Raw genomic sequence first — 17,689 nt, forward strand, 5'->3', positions numbered from 1 at the left:
AGCTGGAGTCTTTGATGGCGAGTGTTTTCCAAGTTCTTGCTGTCAGAATTCAAGGGGAGCTTTTTCTTCCTTCAAAATATGTTTTCACTTTCTTGATAGTAATTGCTTAGGCTATGACCTATTTTCCACAAATGAGACTCTTGAAAGTATGTTGTGGACAGCTTAATATAACACAAGAAATCCAGACTAGTCCTTCCTGCTACAAACAAAATGCAAACTATCTGGTATGTCCGTGACTGCCTCCAACAGGGTAGCTGAAGTTTGCATGCATCCAGTTGAAAATCCTTATTAAAGTTCATTTTAAAAATGTTTAAGTAATAAAAAGTGCAAGTAGACTTTCTGAATGCTTATTTAGCTGTTGAATTAATGCATTCCTAACACCTATTAAATTTAAAAGCCTTCTAACTTATTCTATTCTAAATTTTTAAAAAATGTTTTGACACTGTTATAAGTCTTCTCACCTGCATTTAAATAAGAGGCATTTAATATTTCACTAGCACTATTTTCTTTGTGTATATAATTTAGCTTAGATACAACCAAGTAAGGAAAACAAGAAAAAAGAGTTATTGACTTGGACATACCATAACAAAAGATATAACAACAGGAGAGATTTATCTTAATATTAACGGCCACTGAAGAGCTAATCACCTAGGCTAAAAAACTGGCTGTCCAGGCTGTCTCCTAATTCAGCAAAAACCACAGTTATTCAAGAGCATAATATTTTTTCCTTTTTCCAACTTCTCTTTCAGGATCCAAGGAAAACACTTCTCTCTCTCCATTGACTACTGAAGTAGCCTAGACTCAGGCAATAAAAATGCCATCACTCAAATTTAATCCACTTTTCTTTGTCTTACCAGTACCATAGATTGTTGTAAATGAAACAGCTTAAAAATGGAGCTTTTACTATGTTTATGTTTTCTTTAAATTTACACTCAGCCCTACTTGAAGAAATGTATTTAAATCACTCCATCTCCCTCGTTCTTATTGTTCACTAAGTGACTGCAGTACTAAATTAACACCTATATTTCAGGGGAATAGCTAAAACAGAGCCCCAACCATTCCAGCATCGCAAGACATTCCACACCCTTTAACGGGCAAACTTCCACAGCTTGACAGATGAGAGATCAAGAAGGCAACTCTCTGGGCAGAGGATCTAATATAATGACTTACTGTTACCAGACTGAAGTCTTGGTCTCCCCTTCCCATTCCTCATCTTTTCCCCTTCAGCTTTGTCACACATCCCAAAGCTCCTTGTGTCAGCTGTGGCATCACTGAGCCCTTCGGTAAGCACCTCTGCCTTGGGAAGCCTCCTGTTCTGCTGCATTAGTAAGTCAAATTATTTCAAGGCTGACAGACTATCAGTGCCAGTACAACTAGAAGTGTGAATGCGGGGCTAGAGGAAGAACTTCCCCCTTGTTTTTTACTGGTATTGTGGGATCAGATGAAAACCTGAACAGGCAGAGGTGCTGAAAGCCAATGATTGTCCAGTAAGTCAGTCACTAAGAATGAAGATCTGAGAAGATCTTTGTGCATAAAACCTGCTTTCTGCGGGGCCTCTACAATAGGTGTGAATTCTTGAACCTCATCCCACCATCAAAAAATGAAGATAACACAGTCAAGTGAAGGGCTCCACAGCCTGTGTAGATTTTCTCAGCTTTACACGATCATCTGCCCAGCTGAAATCATTACCTCAGCTAAGGACCTGGCCCTGAAAATCTCTTATTGCTTGATTCAAGTGGTTCTGAAGAAGGTCCAAATACAACATACCTTAAAAAGTTGCAGTTATGTAAATGGATAGAAAAAGCTCTATAATTTTAAAGTTTACAATGTAGTTCTAGAAATAATTACTTAAAAGAAAAGAAGGAAAATAAATCTTCCATTTTTATGAATAAAATATAAAATAAATAAGTAAATTACACCTAAAGGTCTGCTCTGGCTCCAGCTGTCCAAAGCGCCTGCCCACAGTCTAGACTGAGTTATCCAGTCAGTGTGCCCAACTACAGCTCCTTCAGATAAAGCAGTATGTGTTTATACTCTGACTTGGTTCAGTCAATAAAATGTGGATAAACTTTACCAGCAAGTAGGAGCCTGCTGCTAAAGCCACCTCTATCAGCTAAAATACACTGCAGGAGTAGTATGAGCACTCAGCAAAACTGCAGCCAAAGCAGAGTTCTAGAGCACACCAAAATGACAGTAAAAGAACAAATGGGAGAAAGTTTCAGTATGTCAGCTTATGCCTACATTTTAAAGATCAGTTTAAAGGGCATTTCTGGAGAAATGTACAATAAACTTAAAACGAAGCTTAAATTTCAGCTTCAGTACTTAAAGAAAAACATTTTCCACCAAACAAAATGCTTTTATGGAGCACTCTGAGAAATACTGAGGAGGAAAATGTTTAACACAAGATGGCAGCAAAGCTGAATTTATCAAAAAGCAAAAAAAAAAACCAGCAGTAGCAGCAAAAAAAAAACAAAACCAAAAACCTGACAAAAATCTGATTGCATTTTGTTCAAAGTACTGCTGAGGTATCGCGTGTTGCAGAGAATCTGGCCTTGAGGTTCTCTTAGTTGAATAGTTTGAGCACTTAAAAAAACAGAAATAAAAGAAAAGTAAAAATATATTTATTTTATGTAAGTCCTAGGCCAGCTTACTCAAGTCCAGCATTGCAACAACTGACACAGAGGATGGGATTTGCTTCTATGTACGTCAGTACTGGTGGAAGAACAGGGATCAGAAAACGCCCTGTGCCCAACGGGACTGTGCTGTTAAGTCACCTTCATAACCAGTTCCATCAGGACAGGTACAGCCATAACATTGCACCGAGGAGATTCAAACGCCAAGGCCTAGGCTTTTGCTTATAATGGGCTTTTCTTGTTGCTGGTGTTTACAAGTGGCACTGCTGCTAAAGGCACTCTCATAATTTGAGAGATTCATATTAAATAATAAAGAAATAAAAATCAGCCTTTTCAAAAAAGATTTTCAGAACGTAGTTTGAGGTGGTTTTCACATGCACAGAAGTGGCAAACATCACAATACAATGCCTGATGTGTTCATATCAGAAATTTTTCATTTCAACTAGTGTCTTATAGCTACTTCAATCCGAGTATCGAATCAGTCACATCAATAAAAAGTGAGGTCTGAACTCTGTAATACAATGCTACTCACTATACCAGCGCCGCGAGGATTTCAACACAGAACCTGAAACAAAATCCAACTACTTCTTGAGACTTTATTTATTTTTATGTAGAGCTGGTGACCTCAAGACTGCCTGGTCATTTCATTCTCACAGGAAGAAGACTGTACTTTGGTTTCGGATAGGAGAGGAATTTAACCTTTGGCCTCCAGCACATCAGCCAGAAGTCCTTGTCTCTCTGGCTTCATTTTATTTATAAGTAGATAGCACCAGAAGGTACTTATCCATCAGATTAAAGTGAATGTAGTTAATATTGCAGAAAATCTAAAGAAGAGGAAATTGAGTTTAACGTCCACAGTGAAGTCTCCTGGAACTGCATGCAATTTACAGGCAGAGTTTTGCTGCTGTTTTGGTTTTTGTCTTTTTTTTCCCCCTTCTTTAAATAAACACTTCTGGTCTTTGACGACTTTTAATGGACCAGCCTCACATTTCAGAGCTCTGTGCCCTTGTTCCTATAAGCTAAGGAAGTCCTGGCATTGCTGAAGGACAAAGTGGAACTTGAGGAAGGAGTTTGTATTTCTCCCAACAACTGTAACATCCTCAGAAATCTGCATTGTTTTGCACTATCTTCTCTGGGCCCACAAGGTCAAACCTGGGAGCAGATATTATTGTCACTTACTTTGTTTTGTTACTTCTCTTGCTGTAAAGTTTAACACCAATTTGTCCTTAAGAGAAAGTTTACCTCCATGACTGGTATGGAAAGCTTTAGTTTCTTATTTTTTCCTTGGAAAAATCAAGATCTAGGAGGGTCACAAATGGACCACTGCCAGTTACTCACACTTTAGCACACATTAGTGATTCCTTAAGAAAAAATGCAGAGAAATCTAGGCCTTGAGGAGCAGCTGCAAAAGTCGGAGTATGAGGAAGGAACATCCTCCACTCTTAGCAACCTCTGCTGTCCTACTGTCCCAGATGTAGCCCACCTGACAATTTTTCCTAGGCTACTTCTCCCACTTTGGTTCCCAGACCATCTTTATCTTTTGGCATAGAAAAGCTGAGTTCTTCGGAGAGGCTCCAGCAGATCATCTGCTGTTCAAGTTCTATCCTCATGTCATAAATTTACCTTTCTTCCACATGGGCATCACAATTTCCTCCTTCACTGCACTAACAGCCTTTTATTTTATTAAACTCTCCTTCAAAGACTCTATTAGTAACACATGAGACTGAGAATTACAGAGACATGACACTGAGCTGATATATCAGAGGCACAAGCAGCGCATGTGCTAGAAGGCCTCGCAACCAGCCGAGCTCCTATGGAGGAATGTCTATATAAGACGCATCACCAGGCACCTTCTAGCACAGAGTAGAAAATGAACAATATGGCAATTCTTTTGACAGGTGATTTTAAAGTTTTGGGCTTTGTCCTCATCTACTTGCATCTAGAATCACATGCTCTGAATACCAACATCACTTCCATAAATAAACTATGCATTTTCAGAAAGCCTATTCTGAAAACATTTTTTCGCCTTTGTTTCATGGTATTGCTGACATGTATTATAATTCACTTGGCATATTTTGCTTTATGGATTTTAACAAAGACTTTTACTCCAGCATGTTGCATGCAACAGACTAGAAACAAAAAAATTAAGAATTTTAAAGGTTCAAAATTTTATATCTGATGTTGTAATTTTAGCTCAATGTATATTCATATTTATTATAAAAAAATCACATCTGGATCTAGAAGACACTGCCTGCAAGGACTATCATTACTCAGTCATCAGAGTAGTTCCCATACCTATGTGCAACAAACAGCATACATGGCTAAAATGCCTACTGTTCTAACACAGGGTGGCAACTGATCCACTCAAAGGTGTATTTTGCCTACCGGATGTCTACATCTGGTAACAAAAATACCCAGGTCCACATGACTGAATCTACCAGTAACCTCCCCTGCTTGTTTGCTCAGTATCAGCACTGATTAATTGACATATTGCTTTTTAATTTTTGTAATTCATAGCTGCTGCTGCGATTGCTGGCATAGTGTGGGAACGGGTCCTGGTCAAAACAATAAAGCTCAATATCTCCAGCTAAAATATATAAAATCAAATTTATTTTCCTGTCTGTCTAGCACATAGTATGAAAGATGCTCTATTCTAACAACACACAATTGCACAATAATATTTCCTGATGTACAAAGTCTTCTCAATACAGAAAGCTTCTATTATTTTAAAGCAGCATAAAGCCTCCTATACTAGGGTCACAGCTAGGTCAAGATTGCTAGATTTTTCCAGGATGTGAGAGTTTTGCAGAAGTAGACAGAGAGAGACACTCTGGATTAATCTGTGACAGGTAGAAAAATGTTCTTATTTAGGAATCTGAGCAAAGTTTTAGTATCCAATATTTGGCAGCTGTGTGCCATAAAGATAGGATTTCTGTAAGTACTGCTTGCTAAATCCAGGTTCATTAGTTTGCATCAATGTCAAATATTCATTACACAATACATTCTCATCTCATGGAAAGAAGGCAACTGAGCAGCTCTTCTTGGTGACATTGGGAGTTAGAGATGTAATTCAACCTGGTTTACAGTCAAGAGTGCTGCTTCAGTTAATCACAATGAAGCTGCAAGATGGTGGGGAGAGGGAGAAAAAGTTATACTTGTCATCTTGCTCTCACAACTGATGCTCTGCTGTGCTCAGTATGCTTAATAGGAAGGGACAGGTGAAAGTGGAAGTTCTCTGTCAAGGGCTACAGGTACTAGCTAAATAAGACAACTGGCAAGCTAGCCCTGCCATGACATGAACAGTAGTAATACTGCTAATACGCCACGGAAATACGCTAGCACAACATATTGAAGCAGCTTTTGGTACTGATGGACACAGAAGACAGGGATGGAGGGCACAAATACAGTCCAGGAGAAAATCCCAGATCTAAATATGGACTTTGAAATACAACTTTATCTTCCTCTTTTATAGCCTGTCAACATATGCTTTATTTCATGAGCAAAGTGAACTAAACACAAATGAGTCCACCAATAAAAAAATAAACTTATCTATCCTAGAGAGAAACTGTTTTTTCATTTTATTTCACATATAGCTTGGAAACACATATGCATACACTGCCTATATATGGAGTATTTAAATAAAAAAATGGATTTAATGGCTCAAAATTGCAGCCATGAAACCATGGTATTCGGAAACATCCATTACATGTTGTCTCATTAAAATGTTATGCACACTCCAAGTCATCAGACATTTCACTTCACAGTAGATATGATACTCTTACATAAACCTTTAATGAACACAAAAAGTACACAAGCCAAGATCTTAATGTCTGTCTACATACAAACAACCTGCAACCACAATTTAAAAAGGGAGGAAAAATAGATATTTTATTAGTTTTAAATAGAATGAAATGAAAATAAATGAAATGAAAATAAAACATAAAACTTACAGGCTCAACAAATTCAAATTTCTTCTTCTCTTGTACTTCTTGAATTTTAAAAACATATTCTAAAGATGCTTCATAAAAGTTTTGATGTTCTCTGTCAATCTGTGTATCTGCCTAAAAGAGGAAATATAGACAATACTCGTTTACTCTCATGATTACTTTAAAAACAGATTTTGTCATTAATAAACAGATCTTCTATAAGGTTACTTTACAAACTTCATGGAGTTCAATTTCCTTTCTGAAAATAATACCTACTTAAAATAGCTGAACAAAAGTTCAAGAAGTTAACGTTAGATGCTTTAGCTTCATGTCTCTTCACCTTACCCTTTTCATTTCCTCTTCCTTTTTGCACTTTAATATTCTAGTTTTTAGGAAAGCCTGGAGGGAAACATAGAAAGGTGGCAGCAGGAACCCTGCCTGTGGTGTGTAAAAGTTTAGAAAAAGAAATAGAACAGGATTGGAATTAAGGAGGGATAAAAACATTAATATTTCTGCTGAAATGTCTGAGTATCACATGCAGTGAAACCCACCTGTCTCTCAGCTTCAAATACGTTACCAAGAAGGTATTTTCTTTCTTAAATAGACTGTCTTTAACAACGGCATTTTGCAACTCATTTCATACTATGAGTCACATGCTCTTGGAATATAAACATATTTAAGTTCTTAACCTCATAAATCAATGTTTGTTCACATTTTAATTTTCAAATGCAAGAACTACAAGGCAATGATTGTCAGAAGTTCTTGAATACCACCCAACATGAAGGTCTAGTACCAAAAAAAAGTCTTCAGTCTAAACAACCAAAGATTGAATTCTTATCATCTGATAAGGAGTAATATGCTTTTATCCTCAATTTAAACAAGCCATGGGAGAAGGACTTAATAGACTAAAGCAATGTAGTATGTGGATAATGACTAAAGAGAAGATGCATATTTCATTTTAATTCATCTTTCTTGGTAACAAATCATTTTCTCAAGCCCTTTTAGGCTGCATTAGTTAGGTTATAGTCTTAGGTCAAAAAAGAAATTTTAGCAATATGAGTAATATGAGTAAAACCAGTTCAGCTATTTTTGACATATGCCAGTTAAAATACAGAAGTCTACTTCATTATATTCTCTAGTTCAATTCTGGCATTAAAAATCACTAATAGAGGAAAATTAAAAACCTTAGTTCTAGTTCTATCCTTCGCTTAATAGCAAATACATCATAAAAGAGGTTTAGTATTTTTAACAGTACAACCACAAAAACTCAGTGTTTTCCTTCAGGCAGGCCTTGTTCATCAATAGCACCATATATAATTAACATCACTTCTTTAGTCAAGGACATGTACTATTGTGATTTGGCTGCACAGGCACTTAACAATATAGTCTACTTCCCCAGCGCAGTGTTCTAGCCCTATTTCAAAGCATGGTCTTCAACAATATTTTTCAAATGATTCAGTACTAGTATTTCCTTCCTTAATCAGGAAATTAAGCACAAAAATTAATATTATGAAGCAGAAATCAAGCACTCAAAATCCAAATAATCAAATGTCTTACCACAGAATTGACTCTGCCATATGTCATTCATACAGTGTATTCATCTACTGTTTTCTCTGATACTTTGTGTTAATTGGTTTATTTCACAAAAAAAACATAACACAAAGGCAATGCTACATAGCTGAACAGAACCAAGTGCCACCACTTTGTGACATGATCCAGCAAGGTTTTCCTCGCAGAAGGACAGTCAGTAAGCACTTGAGACAGACCTCTGGTCTCACACTTAAATGTAAGCAAATAGTAGAATATAGTTGAGGAATGAGCTCCTTCAGGCTTTGACTCAGAAAAAGTATTTAAAAACCTAATTAAATCTATCTCTATTCTGAACAGCATTCAAGCAGATTGTAGTTCTAATGATAATTACGACACCCAAGTGCCACCTCAAATACGGATGGGTTCCTGAATTACGGCTATAATCATCACTACTGTACAGAGACTAAATCAACTTTCAAAAGATATCTGTAGAAGTTCATGAATTTGAGTGAACACAGAGGATATCATAGAATCATAGAATAGTTTGAGTTGGAAGGGACCTTAAAGATCACCCAGTTTCAAACCCCCTGCCATGGGCAGGGACATACCACTAGATCAGGCTGCCCAAGGCCCCATCCAACCTGGCCTTGGACACCGTCAGGGATGGGGCAGCCACAACTTTCCTTGGCAACCTGTTCCACTGTCTTACTACTCTCATCGCGAAGAAATTCTTCCTAATGTCCAGTCTAAATCTGCCCACTTCCAGTTTATAACCGTTACCCCTCATCCTATCACCACAAGCCTTTATGAACAGTCCCTCCCCAGCTTTCCTGTAGACCACCTTCAGGTACTGGAAGGTCCCTATAAGATCTCCTTGGCGCCTTCTCTTCTTCAGGATGAACAAGCCCAACTCTCTCAACCTGTCCTCGTAAGGAAGGTGCTCCAGCCCTCCGATCATCTTCGTAGCCCTTCTCTGGACCCATGCCAACAGCTCCATATCCCTCTTACGTTGAGGATTCCAGAACTGGACACAGTTTTCCAGATGAGGTCTCACAAGAGAGGAATAGAGGGGCAGAATCACTTCCCTCGCCCTGCTGGCCATGCTTCTTTTGATGTAGCCCAGGATATGGTTGGCCTTCTGGGCTGCAAGTGCACATTGATGGCTCATGTTGAGCTTCTCATCGACCAGCACAACCAAGTCCTTCTCTGCAGGGCTGCTTTCAATCACATCATCTCCTATCGTGTACTGAAAATGGAGATTGCCCCAACCCAGGTGTAGGACCTTACACCTGACCTTGTTGAACCTCATGAGGTTCTCAGAGGCCCACTTCTCCAGTCTGTCCAGCTCCCTCTGAATGACATCCCGTCCTTCCGGTGTGGCAACTACACCACTCAGCTTGGTGTCATCTGCAAACTTGCTGAGGGTGCACTCAATCTCGCTGTCAATATCATTGATAAAGACATTAAACAGCACTGATCCCAGTATGGGCCCCGAGCTACACCACTCATCATGGATCTCCATCTGGACTTTGAGCTATTGACCACTACTCTTTGAATACGATCATCCAACCAGTTTTTTATCCACTGTCCACCCATCAAATCCATATCTCTCCTACTTAGAGAGAACGATGACGTGGGGGACTGTGTCAAAGTCTTTATAAAAGTCTAGATAGATCACATCCAATTTCAAGTATGAAAGAACCACTTTGAAAGTGAATTTAAACTTTCAGAAGACGAAAGGATTTTCATATTTTTCTATGAGTCCAAACTGCATGTAAAAATAAAAAGATTTGATAGGATTTTGAGTCTCTACTTGTATGATAGCTAGCTATAGTGAGTAATATTTTCATTGATATCAGATATTATTAAAATGTATAGCAGAACTTCACCTAAACTTTGAGAGTGAAGCCTTTGCTCTATATTTATGCCTGATTCTGGAACAGATTTCAGAGAAATAAAATTAGTTTATTAACGTTTTCACATCACTCAATTTGGACCATTTTCTGCTCTGTGGACTTCTGTAAGCAGTGAAAAGACAGTATTACGGTGTTTCCTTCTGATACTAAAGGAAAATTAGTCTAATCATCTATGTAAACTGCATAAGCTGTCGTGCAGGCTCTTAAAATATACAACACATTTCAATTAGATGAATATACACAAACCACTCACTGTAGAATATTTCAGACCATCAAACTTTAGATGCTCAATTAAAATGCTTTCAATTGCACTCAAGTGAGGTATCTAAAATAGCCAACACAGTATGAGAACTACTCCTTGCTCATCCCAGGACTCTCTAACCCACACATTGAGATGAGGTACCAAGAAACCTCAGCAATCCAGAGAAACATTGAGTTAAAAAAGAGGTGCTGGGGGCTGCTCCAATGAACACTCTCCTGTATATATGGTCGAACCACTCTGGATGAGAGTCAGCACCTGTCACACAGATTTCAGGCCAGGAATTGGTGCTTGGCCTCCTTTTATTTATGATACAGATACAGGCCAAAAAAAGCCTCTGCTGTTAATATTTCTGGTACTGATTTGTTATTGTACCTTCTATTTATGGTGGATCTATGTCGCCAATTCAGCACACCTATAGTTGCATAAAATCAGGGAAGGCAGATACGAAAAGTTATGCCCTAGGTGCTTTACAAGTGGGGCATCTAGAAAAGCAAGAAACCTCAGCCACAGTCCAGAGATGTCAGTTGAGGACACAGTGGAAAAATTTATTCTGGTTTTCCATCAGTTTATACACTTGAGCCAAGTCCACTGCTATTCTACCACAGTTTATTAGATTCACATTCGTTACTTTTCACTTCAGTTGCTCTTTTTAGACTGCAATTATTCTCACATCTCAAGAGTAAAACATTTTGTTTATTTTATTCCTACTCTAGAGTAAATTGGTGCTTAAGTTCACTTCTCTTCATTTTGATAAGATTTTTTTCTCAGCTGCTTGCTTAGCCTCTAACAGAACTGCTTCTTCATCAATACACCAGAAAAGTGAAAGCTGTACATATAAAACTTTGAAATACCAGCAGAACAATTAACCAATCCTACATAACTATTGTCTTATCTAGACTGATCACTATGTAGACAGCAATGGCAATTCAAGAGTATTAACATTATTACAACTTTTGAACAGCTAAGCCTCAATTCATAGTATAGTATTATTGGTAAACAAGAAAAAAAATTCCTACAATTTGTGACAGTGATGGTCACATCCTCTGTGAAAATTTCATCTGCAAACTAATCCCCCTGATTTAAGAGTCACCATTACAAGAGTAATCTCATAAAAATAATTTTTAACTACTTTTGGCACAAATCCTAAAGTGTCATTGATACCAAACTGCTGGTTTTACTGTAATTTGCTTCAAAGACAAAACATTATTTCTACAATCATACTGAAAAGCCCTGGAAACCTCCAATTAAACTGGAAATCTTCACTATTTGTTCATTTGGGTTTTTTTAACAGAAAAGAATTAGCCATACAGACTCATCAAAGCTTAAGTTGTGGATACAATTTCAGGGCATGATGCCAGAATCTCAGAATAACGTGAAAAAAGGGGGAAAAGAAAGCATAAAAAAGCATCATTAACGTGATCTTAGTTCAGTCTCCCAGATTAAAATTTATGTGAAACAGAAGCATAAATTAATCACGTAAAAAATTAAATAGCAAAAAAAGCAATTTAATTATATGACTTTCAAATATTCCACATGTAACTTACAAAAGACACTTTTTTATTGTAGCAATATACTTCTGTGGTTGCAATCCATAAACATCAGCTGTACTTGAAGTACACAAAGTTGGGCAGGTAGAACACTGCCTTGTTATAATAGTTAATGCTTATTAGGGTCATGTTAATCCCACTCAAGAAATTACATTCACAACAAGCATGACTACAAGACATCACCAAAATTTCATATTAATAAAATACACCATGTCTTGAAGAAGATCAATCTGTTATCATGAACTCTATGCAAATATGAAACTGGGCAAGAGTGAGTTTAGTGCTTACATCTTGCAGGTGAGATTCTTTCTTCTTTGCTGATAAATTTAAGTGCTTCTCTAGGATGGAATAATACTTCTCACTTTCCTTGTCAAACTTCTTCTTCCCATCCTGAAAAATTAAACACAGCCAAGTAAACTATTTGACTAAGTATCACAGCTATCTTGAAGCAAAAGGAAGAATAGGTGCCAAAATATGCCTGGTTATAAAGCCATTTTTGTTGGTTCTGAGGTTTTTAGGGTTTAATTCTGAATTGGGCCTGAACATACTATGAAGATTGATTCAGTTATTAAACAAAAATATTAAGCAGGCCTTTTCCTCTAAATAATAAACCTACACAACAGACATACAGTTTCCCATAATAAAAGTACATGAACTTTTATGTAGGTGGTATCTTGCTAAGCAGACATTTAATGTAAAATTAATCTTCCCTGAGTTTTATAAATGTACCTACCAGTCACACTGTCTTTTCTGAATAAAACCACTGTGTAACAGCTGTGTGATTATAACAAATCTGATGATGATACAGGCCTATCCCTTGCATTTAAGACTAATATATGCTTATTTTCCACCCACACTCTTAAAATATGAGGATGATGGAAAAACACATACATGGGTGGAAAAGAAAATTGGTCCAAAAGTCTGTTTCCAATAACATTTTGATGTGTCTGAATATCTAAGCTTGTCTCATTTAAAAGAGTTATCTTGCCTTTGTCCTTCCCAGCTCCTCTTGTTTTTCCCATCACGTGGAAACAATCTCACATTTCTACTAAAAGAATATTTTAACATATGATAACAGAAAAGAAAGCTACCGCTATGAGTAAATTAAGAAACATCTTCTCTTCTGTCACCTTATTATAATTAATACCTTTAATTTTTTTTTAAATTGTCTATTCTCAATTTAAAATCTGAAATCCAAGAAAAAGTCAGTTTTCTCAAAAGTTCTTCCACCTTTAAAAAAGGAAATAGAAGAATGGATTAAAGTAAATAACTCATCAGAGTACTATTAATGATAAGAATATAATTTTTAATTATAAAATTGTATATCCTCTAATTAAGAGAAACTTTTTGCCAGTGACTTTTACAATTTTAGGTAAGACCTAATGATTTTTTTCTACTGATTAACAAGCTATTTCAAGAAAACAAAGAAAACTCAAGACAACCAGGCCTTCTTACACATGTGCAAAGCTATTAATGTGAAAAAAAAAATACTGGACATAATGCAATACACCAGGTCATCTTCAGAATTGTAGCGATTCTTTTCCTGACCCCTTTCTCCCCAGAAATTGTTCTATACAAATCCAAATAACTAGCCTGCATTGCAGCTCCACCCTGTTTTTCTTTGTCATATAATGAGAAAGCCAGGTAAGTCAGAGAAATGAGAAATGGAAGGAAGAATTTAATGCCATGAATGAAAAAAATATCTACCAGCTGTAACAACAAACCACTTACTGATTAATTCCAGTTGCTAAAGTTCACAGTGGTAATTATACTAGATTATAGGTGGCAATGGGTATAAACTGGAGACGGGCAGATTTAGACTAGACATAAGGAAGAATTTCTTCACCATGAGAGCAGTGAGGCACTGGCACAGGTTGCCCCATTCCTGGAGGTGTTCCAGGTCAGGTTGGACGGGGCCTTGGGCAGCCTGATCTAGTGTGAAGTGTCCCTGCCCACAGCAGGGGGAGCTGGAACTGGATGATCTTTAAGGTCCCTTCCAACCCAAACTATTCTATGATTCTATGATTCTATGATTCTAAAGCACACTTCCTATCCTGCAAAAAGTTCAACTATATTTAGTATAAAAAATACATTCAATTTAATGCGCTCATTACCTCACAATAGAAATATCTTCAAAAGACATAAGGAAAAGAAGGTACTTGACCCAACAAAACATCAATTAACAATACAGAAAAATTCCTAATGCCTTCTGTATTTGTTGCAGCTATGTAGATATGAGGAAAAAAGATCAATAGGAAGTAAAGAAAAAAAAAAAATCAAAGCTTTTATTTTGCCTAGCAAGGGAAAAGAAGCTATAAGAATTATCCGCTAAAATTTTTCCCAAGTACATTCTTCAAACAAAGAGAGAAGGCAGAAGGAAGTACTTGCCAAATGACCAATTAGCCAAGAAATCAACTTCTGTGGGACTGATATCACAGCTCTGTTCCTCAGCCACAGTTTTATTGGGGAATATTTAAATGCCAGCTCCTTATGATCAAGCAAACCAATCTGAGTATCTCAACATCTGCTTCGGTCACAAAAAGAAATCCAATTTAGTTGATCACATACCACAGGTATGTATCTTTTGAATAAAAGGTGCAACTAGTTGCATACTTTCTTGTCTTAGCGATGCTAAGGTGCTGAACACAAAAAAAATGAACTGGATTATTTTAAAATTCAACTGACACAAGTCGCAAAGTAATGACCTTGAGGAAATCCCCAAGTCAAGGGGCAACTCAACAGATACAATGAAAAACACAAAGATAATTACTTCTACTTTTTTTTCCACTGAAAGTTACAAGAGGAATCTGCCTGATGGCAATATTGAAATCTTTGGTCACAAGCTGGTGGAGTTCAATGGTGGATACCCTGTCCAGGAGTCCATCTACTTCAGAATGTAACTTGCCACAGACTTTGAAAATGAATCCTGGATGGAAATGACATTTTCTGCACATCTAGGGTTGACATTGTGCTTGCCTTTGTTGCCTTAAAGGCCGACCTAAGGAATGAGATGTGCAGCCATGGGTAAAGCTCCTGCAGGATCACCTGTGTCAGACTGGGAATCACCCAGAGCAACTAGGACAGCACTAATTCCTTCCCTAACAGATTTATGTTACGAACACAGTAGGTATTCCTCTTGATTCATGAACTATTTGTCTCAGAATCAAGCTGATCTATGGGTAATGCATGATCTGAATTACGGTCAGGCACTCAAGCTCATGTTAACATTAACATAACCTTTACTAACAAAAGCTGGAAAAGAGTCTGAAGTCTAAGCTGCTTGGTGAGAGTTAAAAAGAAAGGTGTGAAAATGGGACTTGGCTCCTCTTCTATAATACAGTACGGCAAATAAACATCATTGCCAAGAGGGACCCATTTACACATTTAATTTAGTTCCCAATGCACCAAATCCAGCTGCTTATATTTTGTGCTAACATCTACAACAAAACCTGTAAATTACATATCACATTATCTATTCTCTTTATATGTAAAAATGAAAACATGGAAAGTAAATGATCGCATCTAAACAGATATAACTCCCCCAAGAACAAGAAAAGAAAAAGTTCAAATAAACTAATTGTGGTTGCAAGGCATCTTGTATCTCATGTAAAACTTCACTTCTCTGTGACACCATCCATGAAGGCACATAGAATTTGAAAGTTCTCTTGGTCTTTGGCCAGCACCTTTCCAGACTGTACCTCTCTGCTGTAACACTCGTTCACTCTGCCACTGATGTCCACAGGTTTTACACTAGTTAAGAGAAAACAAACAATTTGGAGGTTCCTTTATACCAGGATAACTTCATGCCTGAGCATTTCCAAGGACAGTCTCTCCTTAAGTTCTCCTTTTTTTCCATACTTTAACACAAAAAAAAAAAAAAAATTCTCCTATGAAAGCTGAAAGCAGACAAAGTAAGGAGAAGAAACAGAAGGAGACTGAGAATAAAGATCATTTGGCAGTTTTGACTGTATTAGTGTCTACTCAGTGACACTTCTGGGAATAAGGCTGCAATGCCAGCAGGACAGTGTTTCTGGCACTATACTCATCACTCAGACATGTTTCTGGGAAAAGTCTAAAAAATACTGGCCCCAACAGGTAAGCAATTTCCCTTTGCTTGAAATGCCTTCTGCTATGCCAGTAAAACCACATATTTGAATCTACTGAAGCCTCTGAAAACTGTTTACTTCATAAAAATTTACAAAGAAAGAATACACTGAGAAGCAGGTGATTCATTTTCTGGAAGAGAAGAAACACTTAAGCTTATGCCAAGATAACGCTCATCTCACACACTCAGCCAGTGACTCAGAGTACACAGGCGCATCCTAAGTGGAGTCACAGACTTATCTCATTCCAGCTTTAGCTTTTTCTTCTGCAACCCTCAAAACACTCTCTTATACACATCAGCTGCCCAGATTAATCATCTGGATCCTGGTTCCAGCAGTCTGTGCCCATGAGACTGAGAATGCTGCTTTTCTACAAGCCAGGAGGTTTACAAAGAGAGTTCCAATGCAAAACTATCTCCTCAAACCTTAAGAGACAGAGGATTGCTTCTGCCTCTAAATTCCATGTTGGATCAAACCCAAAGGTGAAAAGAGATGTGGGTTGATAAGAAAAAGCTTGTGCTGTACTGTTACCAAAACAGACCGTACCAGCCATGACACAAAACATAAGACGCACAGACATGAAGAAGGTGCTATTCCTGACCTCTGCATTCTGACTGTTAGTCCCTTCAGCCTCCAGCTACCTTTCTTCCTCACACATCCTTCCTGCAAGTAACCCTCATCCTTTCTCTTTGCTCTGGAAACCTACCAATCAATTCCACAAAAATATCAGCTAGAACAAATGGAAAAAAAAAACCAAGTGAGGTAATTAAGAGGGTGCAATAAAAAAAAAAAAAAATAAAACCAGAAAATGACAAGTTACAAAATACTGATCCTTGACTTATTTTACACTGATGTATAAAGTCATCAACACCTTTTCTACAGATCTAATTCTGCAGATGCTAAGCACTGTAAATATATAATTGTTTAACCATTCACAGATGTGTCAAGTCACTAAGTCTGAAGTCAGTTCATTTACAGTTTTAAATGCCTCAAATCCCTAACAACCCTATAAGGAAAGCCCCTATCCAAACACCTAGCTTCTAGGCGTGGAATGGAGTATTACTAACTTTCAGTACTCTCCTGACAGAGTCAAGTAATGTAATACCAGATCTAGTATTACCAGATACTAATGTACCAGATAATGTAACACCAGATCTAATTCCTGGTTTGGTTCTCTCTGCTTAGTTTTCCTCTATAGTTTTACTTCAAAACTGATTCAACAATTTCCAAAAAGAGAAAATCATCTTTCAGAAATAATTTTTGCTCCAGATACCACTAATTACAGATGTGCCAGTTAGAAGTTCACCTCAAAAGGTGTTCTCCCATCCGTCGTGTTTTACAGAAAGCTATGGCTGTGAAAAGATCAGACATCAGTTATTAAAAAGATGACTCAACTGAGTCAGATAACTTCTCCTGTCCAGAAAGACTTTGATCCCATGGTGTAACTAATCATATAAATGTAACAAAGCAGAGGCATGTTTACTACAAAGTTTAACCACAAGCTGTATTTTTGGGTGTAAATCAGAGAAAGTTAGTACATTTTGAAGTTGATTTTTCTTTTCCAGTGGAAACACCAAGAAATCAGGTATTCTTTTAATGGTTTAAATATTCCACTACTTTGTGTCCAGTATTTTACATAAAAATTGTTATATGTCTTATTATATATATCATTGCTCTTTATTCTTCATAAGGAGTCTTTGCCATCCTTCTAATTTATTTCCATTTTTTCTAGTGGCTTACTTTTGGTGCTATACTTGTCTATTAGCATACCT

At 37.2% G+C, this 17,689-nt stretch overlaps 1 protein-coding gene across 1 annotated transcript in view; it reads right to left on the reverse strand.

Moving 5' to 3' along the window:
- The window catches only part of ARHGAP42 (Rho GTPase activating protein 42), a 161,692-nt gene that overhangs the window by 47,739 nt on the left and 96,264 nt on the right, over positions 1-17,689 (reverse strand). Inside the window, exons 5-6 of the mRNA XM_054074108.1 lie at positions 12,103-12,204; positions 6,584-6,694 (exon numbers count right to left, since the gene is read on the reverse strand). Of these exons, the coding sequence (XP_053930083.1) occupies positions 6,584-6,694; positions 12,103-12,204 (213 nt within the window). The remainder of the gene's footprint in view (positions 1-6,583; positions 6,695-12,102; positions 12,205-17,689) is intronic.

This window comes from Cuculus canorus, chromosome 1 (assembly GCF_017976375.1).
Source record: "Cuculus canorus isolate bCucCan1 chromosome 1, bCucCan1.pri, whole genome shotgun sequence".
Lineage (NCBI taxonomy): Eukaryota > Metazoa > Chordata > Aves > Cuculiformes > Cuculidae > Cuculus > Cuculus canorus.